The following is a 12,472-nucleotide window of genomic DNA, read 5'->3' on the forward strand; positions in this document are numbered from 1 at the left end:
CTGCTTATTGTTAACTAGCTGTTAGGGAGGCAGACGAGGAGCGACAGCTGGAGACAGTAATAAAATAGAAAAAAAGTCAATTGTTTACATTTCTATCTTTATAAATCAGCAGTACATTAGTTTGTATTAAGCAACAAGTTGGATTTTTTTTTTTTTATAAATGCTCCCTGTTTCCTGCTGAGAGTTAGATGATATGATTGATTCCGCTTTAATGCCTGTAAACATTTCCAGGAGTAAACCCAGGCAATCAGCTGTGTTCATCTGCGTTTTCACCGGCGTGAGTCTTTTCATCTGGCTTCCAAACACAGGCCTCATTGTGTGTTTGCATGTGACGGTGGACACCAGGAGCTCCCAGCAGGTATCCCACCCTCCCGCTGTCCGCACGCCGCTCGCTGATGACATCAGCTGGTGTGAAAGTGGCCATTAGTTCCACCTCATCACTGTGGGACCGAAATAGCAACGCAAGGCTTTCATCAGACACAGAGGACAGCTGTAGTGAGGGGGTGGGAGAGGAAACCTGGCCAGATGATGATAGACATTCGCTGTGTCTCTCCTTTCCTCCCCGATTCTCACTTCTCCCACTCCGTCATGATCGCACCAGCTGCAGCCTATAGGCGCGAGCATCCACACGCACATGCATTAAGCGCATATCGGAGCTCACACTCAGACGCGTACTAATGCAAATCGGTCCATGCAGGTATAGAAATACATGTATGCCATCACCGTCACACACGGGAGGTAGACAACCCCCCCCCCCCAATGATTATGCCTTAGCCTTTAAATGAGGCTTAGCAGCCAGATGACGAGCGAGGCCTTTGTAATACCTGGCGCTGCGTTATGAAAGTGCTGCAGCGCAATGAACTATTGTCAGAATCATAAAGCAGACAAGATAAAGGATGTCTCCGCTGCGTCTAGTCCTGATCCTATTATCTCACCACCTGAACCATTTCTACTATTTTCTGATTTTTCCAGTTGTTTGTTTGAAGCTTTTTTTTATCTGTGGCGAACAAACATTATTTATTGTCGACTCATTCCACAGGTATTACCTAATAAGTGGGTTAGGGATTATTTTTGATAGTGCATGAACCAAATACGCTGGACACGATTAAGTTATAGTCGACCCCGATTGCGTCGTGGAAAGGCAGCGGTGTGCGTGTGTGTGTGTGTGTGTGTGTGTGTGTGTGTGTGTGTGTGTGTGTGCGTGTGTGTGTGTGAGCGTGGCGCGTCCCAGTGCAGGTGGCTCTAGTGTCAGATCAGACACCTGCTCGCTACCTTTTGAATGACAGGTGGTGGAGTCACTGCGGGGCACATCTGGAGGGTGGGAGTAGAGTCACAGGTTTTCTATTAGGTTTCTGTTTCTTTCTGTCTCGGCGTTTGATGTGTCACACAGACGATGTGCTGGTCTGATCAGGCAAAGTGGTGCAAATGTCTCAAAGGCCCAGATGAATACAAGCCAAACGGTTTAATTTTTACAATGGGTTTTAGTCTCATTTCCACCGCGAACCCCCGGTAGCGGCGGCGCTCGTAATCGCAGCGCTGGAGCCATCATCTCTAATCTGAGCTATTGTGACAACTGGGTGGTTGCTCTGAACTGCTGAACTGCAGTTCAAGCAAAACCATTGACCCTGAAACACATCCCTGCTGTTTCACGTAGAATAAAGTGGGTCAGGAAAACAGGCAGGTTTGTGAGAGCGAAACGCGGCAGCGCGAGCTGTCAGTGACTTTGGCTCCAAACGAGGGCAGCGCAATCTACCGCTGCTCTGCTGCGAGTGAGTGCTGTCACTCCCGCTTGTCTGAAACACAGAAACTTGTTTTTTTTTCTTTGTTGGAATTATTGTTGTGTATGAACTGAGGTGGTGCACACTGCCAGCAAAACACGCCTCTAATGTACAGCAGGAAGCCATCTGCTGCATAGCATGTATCCCTCTGATGAAAACAGAGCCACGGAGAGGCATGACTGCATTTATTTACCCAGCCTCAGAGACCCTGCTCAGGGATCGCACATGATAGGCAGACTCACAGACAGAGGAGAAAACAACCCCAGCCCACTTACTAGCCTTGACACATAAAGACTTAGGAGGGCCTGTTTGCATTTCAGAGCCACCCAGGTGCCTTTTGTAAAACTCTAGTGTTCTTGATGCTGAGTTGAAGAGGTGTCATATTTGGAGGTACTTAAGCATGCACTGTTTTGTTGTCTGTTCAAAGCCGTGTACTTCAAACAAGCATGGCTTATTAAGTAGAGCTAAAGTTGCCAGGACACCTGTAGATCATTGTGGAAGTGATACGTCAAAAATCTCTTTTTAGTTGCCACAAATAATTTCAAAGGTGCTTTTGACGGGGTACACGGGTAACAAGGGAGGGAGGCGTGCTCCTTCACCCAGAAATAGAGGCAAATTTGTGGCTTCTTGATGGTCTATTATCTGCTTGTGTGTCTTTTTGTTCAGCATTTGCTTCATCAGGTTTTGTAGAGTTGCGCTCGGACACCTTAATGCGGACGGGCGGCTAGTTTAGGTTAGCTCTACTCACAGCTCAGCCTGAACACCGTGTCTGTGCGAATGGTGCAATCTACCTGAAACACACGCTTGCGAGGGGGGGAGGACATCAAGCGGTTTGGAAAAAAAGTAAAAAATAAAAAGATCCCGTCTCAAAAGGCTCAACAGGTGTCGGATACGAAAGGGAGAACAGGGGAATGCACCTGACGACCGTCTCTGTGTTCCCTATTGGCAAGATGAGAAAACACATCGCAGCGAGATGAGATCAATGGAGCATATTTAAAAGACATTAGAGAGCAGTCGTCCTGTCACATTCCTGTGATAAAGTACGGGAATCTCGCCTTCCAGCATACAGTGGCATGCCTCTGTGAAGACTATTCTCCCGTGCCGTTCTTCCCCTGCTGAATCTCCATGTGGAGATGAAGGTTGGAGGCTGGCCAGCGGTGTCTGCATGCCAAGCCGGGCTCTGGGACATCCTGCCGAGGAACGGACTCTCCCCAGCGGCCGCAGAGATGTCAAGGGGCGAGGGCAGAGGCGAAGCGATAGCTGCCGGCCCCGGGGCCCCCGTTCGCTCTGCAACTTGCTCACATTAAAGGGAGCGCTAATCACTGCGGGGACTTGGCCAATGATGTGCTTATCAAACGGCATATTTCAAAAAGGCATCTTAAAAGGCCCGAGGGCGAAGAGGCAATAAGAGCACATTTGTATGTGGATGAAAGGGAAAAGTGTAGACAGACCTTGCATCAGAATACAGAGGGGGGAGATCATTAGCATCTCTAGCAAAATATGCGCAGCCGAGGCGATGGAGAGAGGTAGAGTCAGTGAGACAGAGAGAGGGAGAGAGAGAGAGGGAGAGAGCGGTGGCAGTGGGACGGGCTTGGAGGCTGAGGGAGAGAGAGAATGGCTCTCTTTGCCGTTCGTCCTTTTTTGTTTTACACAGTTCCCAAAAAGAATAGGAGAACAAATACATTTTTGAACAAAGGAAAGGCTCTTGAAGTGAAAACCCATCGGGGGGCTCGAGGTGGCTCCATTGTGGCTTACAACAGAATGAAGCCACGACTACAACTACGCTATCAGCTCCTCTCGGGCTCCGCTCACACCCTGAACACTCCCTGAACAGAACAGGCCCCGCTCACGAGCGCGAGCCGAGGCTGCGATACACTTTCAGGGATTTTGGCCAATTGTCTCTCTGGCGCTTTGGTTGTGGACTGTGACAAAGTCAAGCCACAGCCTCCCTTGTGTAACCGAGCCTGGCCGAAATACTGTCCTGACATGAAAAAGGGCTGAGGGAAGCACCGTCTGCGGTTGTAACATTGAGTAAAAGACTTTCCTAAAAGCATAAACGTATGAGAAAGTTCTGATAGGAAATCTGCTGAACAGCAGTTGATTTGCAGCCAGGGACCAAAATAATGGAGTAAACAATGACAGGAAATGGCCGATTTCATCATTTTAAGCCACACAATGAGTGTGAGATTTACGGAATAAAGCTGGATGTGCTTGTGAGTGGAGAATGTCGTTACTTAAACATCTGTATGATTTAGATCTGGCACAGCGGTGACTCGTGTTGGTGTGAGCTGCTGTAGACAATGTCTTCTGTGCGTTCACTGCAGCTATTAATGCAACTTTAGCAGATCACCGGATCCTGCATTTGTCTATATCACGCATGAGCGTTTAAGCAAACGCGAGCAATCGGACGCATTCGGGCGTTAACACCGTGTCAGCGGGGTGCCGTTCGGGTGGATCTCCTTCATGGAACCGCAGCGCTGCGACTGCTAACATGACAAACTTCACACCAGCACACACGTAAACATCGCTGCAGCAGACGCGCAGCAGGAAACACTACAGTCAGGCGTTAGTACCGTAGACGCCGGCACACATGTGAGCACGCACGCACGCGCGCGCACACACACACACACACACACACACACACACACACACACACACACACACACACACACACACACACACACACACACACACACACACACACACACTACCCAATTTAGAAAGTCAATTTGGGATCAGGAGACCAATTATTGTAATTATTTTCTTTTTCCCTCCATTCTTCCCTTCACGTGTTTTCCTGCCTTCTATTTTAGCTGTGTTTGCATTTGTGAGGATTTCGGTGAGCGCGTTTCACAACACAGAATTTCTCCAAAGCCTTACGAGAAGGACTTAAAACGGTTCTTGTCTAGATTTAAGCTAAAGAAAAAAAAAACACAAGCTGTTTTATTTTCATCCTCAAATATGTAGCAAGTATTCCTTGCCTAAGGAACGGTGGCAGATGAATAATGAGGGTGCGATAAAGCTGTTATTATATTCTGCTTGAAAAACCAAAAGAAACAGCGGTTAAACCTTCAGGGCCACACTGTTCAGCTGCATCCATGCAACAGCTCAGCCTAACCTACATGGATATTACCCAGTCGTGTGTTACAGCTCTTTCACAGCGAGGTGACAGCGTCTCAGCAACCACATTTGTGGAAAAGGAGGTAATTATCTTGTGATGGATTTCACCTGCACAGTGTGAAAATAACCCTGAGCATGTCTAAGCACAGTCAGTTTAAAATACTGCCCTCCGAACAGCATATAGAGGAATATATATATATATATATATATATATATATATATATATATATATATATATATATATCGTTATTTTGCTTAAAGATAAAATTGCTAAAAGATTTAGATAACTCTAATATCTTCAAGAGCTTGTTAGATTGAGATAAGAACTCAATCATCGATGTTTATAGGCATGGGAGTCATGCGTTAGTGTTATCGTTACCACAGGGTTCATCTGTAGAACAGCAGATGATGATGATGAGATTGAACTCTGCACATTTTCCTTTAAATTAAATACTTGGCTTTCAAGGTTTATATCCACTCTAGATGATGAACATACGGTGATGGAATGTGACGTTAACGCATGACGCATGTACAGGCTGAAACCAAAGGTGGGATGTAACGTAAAAGGGTCTGAAGCACCAATGGAAATATTTGAAAACACTGAAAACCCAGGATACATATATATTCATATTTTTATTTGTATTTCATTTCTGGAAGGATATCTTGTACATCAAATATCCCATTGGCAGTTAAGCGCATTCAATGTGTTCAGAAGCCAGAAACAGTCACTTGTTTTAACAAACACAAATACAAAATTAAGATAACCACAAAATAATGAACTGCATGTATATAACATACAAAAGAATCCCATGCCTACTCAGTAGGTAACTTCAACATTCCAGCTCTTGAAGATGTGGATATTTACATTAAGGTTTTACAAAAATATACTTTATAATTTTTCTCCTTTTTTGCTTACATTCTAATGAAATGAAGCGGTGCCCTCATAGCTCATCTCTTTTCCTCCCTCTGAGTATGACTTACATTCTGTAACAAAAATATTCCCTCAGACCTTAAGGCAAGATGCAAGAAGCATCCTCTCGCGCGCAGCCAAGTCTCCACATCAGCAAGGCTTCACAAAAGGCACCAAATAACAGGAGCATTTGTCTTGTTTTAGTTTTTTTTTTTTTTTTTTAAACAAAATTTTTTTTCTCTATTTTTCCATATAACCAAGCAAATTGTCACATGTGAGAAAGAGAGAAAGAGATAGTACCAGTGGATGATATTTACAAACAGAAACTAACCACTCTTACTCATGCTTGAATACTTAAGTGATTTTTTCCAAACAATGTCAAAACGTATCACAGCATCATCACTACATAATAGAGAAAGTATGTAGAAAATATGGCCCTGCTCACTTCAAATAATACAATGCAAATATGCAAAGAATTTTTCACATCAATGGTACCAAAGAATGATAAAAACGAAACATGGCACATGTACACTATACATATATGGTAGCTTATGTATATCATTCAATGTCTTTTGTACTTTGAGTGCCTGCAAGGGCAAACGTGCTTTAGCACCACAACCACTGGCAATCTGTTTTTCAGTACCTAATAGTAGACAACAGTCCGTGTCTGTTTCTACTCTGTCTGTTCAATCCCTTATGCATTTGAAGTGCTGCATTTGTTTTACAGAGAGCAAAAAAATCCCTTTTTCATCGTCTATTGTCTTTGCCCAGTCCTTGACATGTGTCTTTTTGTCTCTTTCAGGTAAATCTCAGGATTCACGAGCGCTGCACAGGGAGCAGACAGAAAAGTGCTTTTTGGAGGGCAAAACAGAGTCTTTTGATGCTCATTTCTTTTCCCTCAAAGAACCTTAAGGAAAGAGAGGTGCAGCGACAAAAAAAGTTATTTTTTCCCCCCCTCTCTCTTAGCAGATCTCGATTGTCCTTGGTGAGAGAGTGGTCTGCATGTCTGATAGTGGGGTGGGGATGGGGGAGCTGTAGATGTTGGAGGCAACCGAGGAGGGGAAGGAGGACGCCACCTGGGACTGAAAGGTGCTGGACATGGACACTGATGGGTAGGTGGTGGCCACGGAAGGAGACGGATAGGAAGTGTGAACGGGAGAGGAGTAGCAGGAGGTGACCGGAGAGGGGTAAGAAGACACTGGAGAGGGGTAGGAGGTGATGGGAGAGGGGTAGCTGGAGGCAGGCGAGGCGGCTGACACCGGCGCCGCTGTCACCACCACCGCTCCCGTCTTCTCCGCCTTCTTGTCCTTCTGCCGCAGGTGGATCTTCGTGTGCCTCTTCCTCTCGTCGCTGCGCGCGAACTTGCGTCCGCAGATCTCGCAGGCGAAGGGCTTCTCGCCGGTGTGAGTGCGAATGTGCGTTGTCAGGTGGTCGCTGCGGCTGAAGTTGCGCATGCAGATGCGGCACTGGAAGGGCTTCTGGCCCGTGTGGATGCGGATGTGACGCGTCAGCTCATCTGAGCGCGAGAAGCGGCGGTCGCAGGTCTCCACGGGGCAAGCGTAGGGCCTCTCGTGCGGGGGCGTCTTGCTTGGCCGAGTAGGGTACTTGCGCATGCGGCTGGGCTTGATCAGCTGGGACTGGTAGACGCTCTTTAAGTCCTGGGAACCAGTCTGGGTGGCGAAGGCCTTGATGGTGGACAGAGGAGTGAGGGAAGGCTGGTTTGACTGGCTCTGGAAGGGCTTTTGATCAGGAGGCACCAGGCTGATCTCTCCCTGCTGCTGAGGGAAGAGGTAATCGGGAATCATGGGCACGGGGAAGCTAGTGCCGCAGCTCTTGCCGTTGGGGTAGGCAGGAGGAGGGTACTGCACCGCTCCAGCTGAGGTGGGGAAGGCCTGGCCCTGGTCTGGGAAGATGTCAGAGTTGGGGCTGGAGTAGGTCGGGGCGGCTGAGTAGATGGGGTTGGGCTCACTGTGGTGAATGGAGGAACTCTGAGATGAGGAGGAGGTAGAAGAGGAGGCGGTGGAAGAGGATGGGGTGGATGAAGCGGAGGACGAGGTGGTCTGTGAGGCAGCAGAGGAAGAGCTGGAGCTGGGGGCAACATTGTTCATCAGGTTGGTGAACAGACCCAAGATGGGCTCCGCCCAGAGGCTGTTGCTGCATGTGGTGGCGGGCTCCAGGGTGAAGCGGCCTGTGTAGGAGATGGGGGGAAGCCTCTGTGAGGAGTAGGTCTGATCTGCCGCTGGCTTCTCACAGGTGAAGGGGATGTCTGTTAACGTATCTGCAAGGACCACAGAGAGAGGACACATTAATCAAACTGTCAATATTCAGAGGGGGGGCGAGGGGGAATCCTGCCAGAGCGGTGGACAGTGTGACACCCCTCGTCTCTTTGACACATCTCTCAGGTGCCCACACAGAAACCCTTTACAACTGCACAGCTCAAACTCTGAAACGGCCTCATTCAAACCTAATAGGAGCTGCTGTGCAAGCTCTCTTGACTGGCGTTTTCCATTGCTCACACTTTCTCGATCTTTCTTTGTCTTACACACACACACACATTGAAGCTCATCACAGAGCCCCGAAGCAATTGATTACTAAAACTGCAGTTTAGCTGGTATCAGGAATGCAATTTGAATTGAGTTGTAGGAGCGAATGCAGGCATGCAGTGACTGAGCAGTGTGTACGTCCTACAGTTATAGAGCTTTCAACAAATTAATAATAAGGTGTTTGTTATTATTTGTTTTATGGAATTCATATTTAATAGACTGTGCACTATGTACTGTGTAGCCTGCTCACCACATGTCATAATTAAATCTTTTACTGATATGATGATAAAATAATAGTAATAATAAAATTCTCAGCTGCAGCTTTATAATAAATTCACATGATAAATTACCAAAAGTTACACAACTTCTTAATTTTTTAAACCCTTTTTCCCTCAGGTTTTAATTCATCTTCAAATACTGCAAAGACTGCAAGATGCAAAACAAACAAATCTTCAGCCCTTACCTCCAGCAAGATGGTCGTACTGCTCTCCCGGCTCCCCGGAGCCGAAGCCTGCACCTTCAGGGGCGGAGGCGGTGAGGAAGGGGGTCCCTGCAGAGCTGAGCATCATCACCTCCTCCAGCTTGGGGTAGTTATCCATGGGGGAGTGAGGGAAGCTCAGAGGCTCTGAGATCTGCAGGGCTGGGAGAATCATCTCGGTCTTGGCTGCAGCCATCCTCTGCTGGCGCCGGAGCTGCAGGACTGAAGCTGCGCTGGTGTCTGGTGAGGAGTGCAGAGAGGTTGCTTGCTCGCTGACAGAGCAGTGCCTCGCAGGTGGAGGAAACGACTTAGCCCAGCTCAGGGAGCGTTGCACACTTCTGCTGATGCTGAGGAAGATGCCGTTGGCGTTCTCCAGTTGTCCTGTTGCTTTCCGTTTTTGATGATGAGTAAAGATCCACTTGTCTTTTCAGAAAAAATCAAAAGTGTCCTTTATACTCATTCCCTAAAGTGTGAAAAAAATTAATCAGCGGATTAATCTTTTTTCTCTAAATTAATTGATTTATCCAGGCAGGTATTGACCTTCGAGGATAGATGCCTTTTAATTCACTTTTCACTTTTGCTGTGATATTTCTCAGTCAGGGCTTTTCTCTGTGTGTTTCTCTGTCTATCTGCGCTCTAACAGTTGCTCTTGTGGGCTCTCAGAGCTCTCTCTGAGCTGAGAGGTTTCCCTGCTCCTTTTATATCCTCTTGCCGTGACGTAGATGTCCATATATGGAGCGTAGGAAGCCCATATTTAGGCACTGCAGTGGAGGACACATGACGCTGGCCCGGGGGAAAAACAGAGAAGAGAGACTTTATGTTAAGCTTTTGCACTAAACTGTGGAGACACTGCTGCTTCTGCCCCGGCTGAAAACTGTGTATCTTAATAGCAAAGCAGCTCCGCGCGACAGCAGCGCGATTCTTCCTCGCTCTCCGTCGCCGCTTAGATTTGATTTGGATTTCCCATCTGTGCAGCAGGCTGCGCTGCTGCCGGAAAACCCGGCTCCGTCGTGCCTTATAAGGTCGTGACTACATAAGGACCTATTCCGGTGGGTTTCCATTTCCCTGTCCTTTTTTGGAACTTCCTGAGGCAGCGCTGATCGCTGTTTGGCAGTGAATGAGAGGCTGGAGTGCAAATCATGTCCAGCGCTAACAATAACTAATGTCAGCAGCAGAAACCCGATTCTCCGCTTCAAAGCACAAGCTCCGTCTGAGCCACTAGAGTTTATGCGAAGGACTTTGTGCAACAGATGACTCGTTTCACGTTTATTTTCGCAGGATTAACGCGCGTCTTCGCATTTAGGACTATTCGCTGAGCGGCTGTATTTGCGTCAAGACGCGTTCGTAAACAGGAGGCAAATGAGAACGCTCTGTTAATGACGTTTTTTATCGCGATATTTAATTAGATTTAAAAGTATATGTGGACTTTTTAGCCGGGACATAAATATTATTTTAATCGCGTGCTGTACTCCTACTCTGAAACGTCATTTTAAAAAGTGATCGTGTATACTTGGTACAGATGAGGTGAATCTAATGCAGTAACATTCTAAATATAAGCGCGTGCACAGACTGCAGCTCGCTACAAACTTCCACGACATTAACTTTGCATCTCTCTCAGCTGTGTCATTGATTAATGAGAACCGATAGCCACGCATGCTGAGTAGGTGCGGGGCGATCCGTCTAATTGAGGGGTGTCCCCGGCTCAATATTTAGGGAATCTCTGCGCCACTCAGCGGCCTAATGGGGCGCATTAACAACGCAGCGCACAGCTGCCAGGACGCTCGCGGGATACCGATGTCCCCCGAAGCTGCTCCAGCTTCGGAGCGCGCGCCAGCACTCCTCGTTGGGCGCTGACGGGAAATCGATGTGCTTCCCTTGCTGCTGACCGGAGCTGCACGCGGGCAGCCTCATTGGGAAACGTCGTGGGCAGGACACTTGGAGACGGCGCGAGGGAGCGGGGGAGCGAGTGCGCGAGAGCCCCGTTGGAGACGGCAGTGCGGGTGGAGCTGCACTTCTGCCGCTGAATACTTGGGCCTTTAGCCTGACTGCGCAATAAAAGAGTTTGAGACCGTGTTTGAGTAGGATCTGGTGCCACAGCACACTAACAATCATATAAAATACACTCACTTAAAGCTCACGGCTGATAAATTGCCCAAACAGATAGACAGACAGATAGATCGATATGTCAACAAAGCAAAAACAAAACATAAAACGTAATTCAGGTACAGAATGGGTCTTTACTGGATTGCATTCTCTCCCAGGCATTTCCCATTTAGCCTCTGGCAAATTTCTCTGTTTACCCCCATTAGACTGATAGCAAAATTCTGTCATATATTATGGATGATCTGGAGCAGAGGTTCTTTTACAAAATCCAAATAAGCCTGAAGCAGAAGGCGCAGCTGGAGAATGTGTAATGTTGTTTATTCATACAGTCAGCTATGTATAAATGATCCAATATAATCACTTTTGAAGGTATGAGGCACTGCACAGCGGTGTCGTATTTTAGGAGGAAATGATGCTCCCACTATATATGTACAGTTTTATCCTATCTTCTATACAGAGACGTGCCGCTCTTCTACTAAAGTGTTACTTTAAATACATTTCAAAATGGAAGCGGAAGACAGAGCATGATGGTGGCGAGCGACTGTGTGGCGAGGTGATGATACGAGATCTAAGATCCCCTGCATCCGCCGCCGCCGTTCGCTGTCATGCATCAGCTACCGTGCTCGATAAATTTGTGGCAGAGCAAAGAAGAAGGAGCAGCGAGAGCGAATGAGAGAACTCATCATCTGATGACAATGTAATAAAATCAGGTTAGGGAAAACTCTCAGAAAAGTAATAAAGTAATAAAGATGATAAACAGTTCACAGTGGCTGTTTGGGCCTCCCTTTACTCTGATGCAAAGAGGGGGTGGAAGCCAGATGCTGTAAGGGCAGGGGAAGGAGAATTAGCCTGTGTAGATGCAGATCCCTTAATGTGTGAGCACCCTTGCGTGTGTGTGTGTGTGTGTGTGTGTGTGTGTGTGTGTGTGTGTGTGTGTGTGTGTGTGTGTGGGTCAGCCGGCTCCTTCTCCTCTGCGTGTTCCCCGTTTCATCCCACACAAATCGCCTGATGAAACCCGGGGAGGAAGAAACGCTCTCCCATTCCGTAGCCACCACGCCCTTGAATACCCGGCACGGGAACTGGTTAACGCTTAGAAATACCCCTGCAACCGAGGAAAGGCAAGCAAGTAGACAGCAAGCTAAACACAAAGCTAAAAAGCGACATGTAATTAAAGAGAGAGAACGAGGCGCATAAAAAAAGTCGACAAATACAAATAATAAGGAGGCAGGTTGAAAAACCAAGATGGAGAAGGTGGGCAGGAAGAGTGAGGGCGAAAGAAAAATAGAAAGTAGAGATACCGAGAGAGAATCCTCACACCCACATGCCGTACGTGGGAGCAGATTCCAGGCTTTGTGTTGTCATTTGTCAGCAGCCAATGCCAGGCACTCAGTCAGGAGGACAGGACGCGCGGACACTCCCGCGCCGCCGTCAAACCTCCGCGCTTCCAGGGCTCGGCGTGTCAGCCAATGGCGCAGTCCCTCTCCGCCAGCCCACAGGTGTGCTCAGCCCGGGGAGCTCCCGCGATGGGCGGACCGGACCG

General features: G+C 47.7%; 1 protein-coding gene across 1 annotated transcript; it reads right to left on the reverse strand.

Annotated features, from left to right (window-relative positions):
* Window positions 1–5,512: 5,512 nt before the first annotated feature.
* egr1 (early growth response 1) lies at window positions 5,513–9,513 on the reverse strand. Its single transcript, XM_029165392.3, has 2 exons — window positions 8,815–9,513; window positions 5,513–8,086 (listed from the first exon to the last, which is right to left on the reverse strand). Exons 1-2 carry the CDS (start codon window positions 9,023–9,025, stop codon window positions 6,771–6,773), a joined length of 1,527 nt encoding a protein of 508 aa, XP_029021225.1. The 5' UTR covers window positions 9,026–9,513; the 3' UTR covers window positions 5,513–6,770.
* Between the last annotated feature and the right edge of the window lie 2,959 nt (window positions 9,514–12,472).

Source organism: Betta splendens, chromosome 10 (assembly GCF_900634795.4).
Source record: "Betta splendens chromosome 10, fBetSpl5.4, whole genome shotgun sequence".
Lineage (NCBI taxonomy): Eukaryota > Metazoa > Chordata > Actinopteri > Anabantiformes > Osphronemidae > Betta > Betta splendens.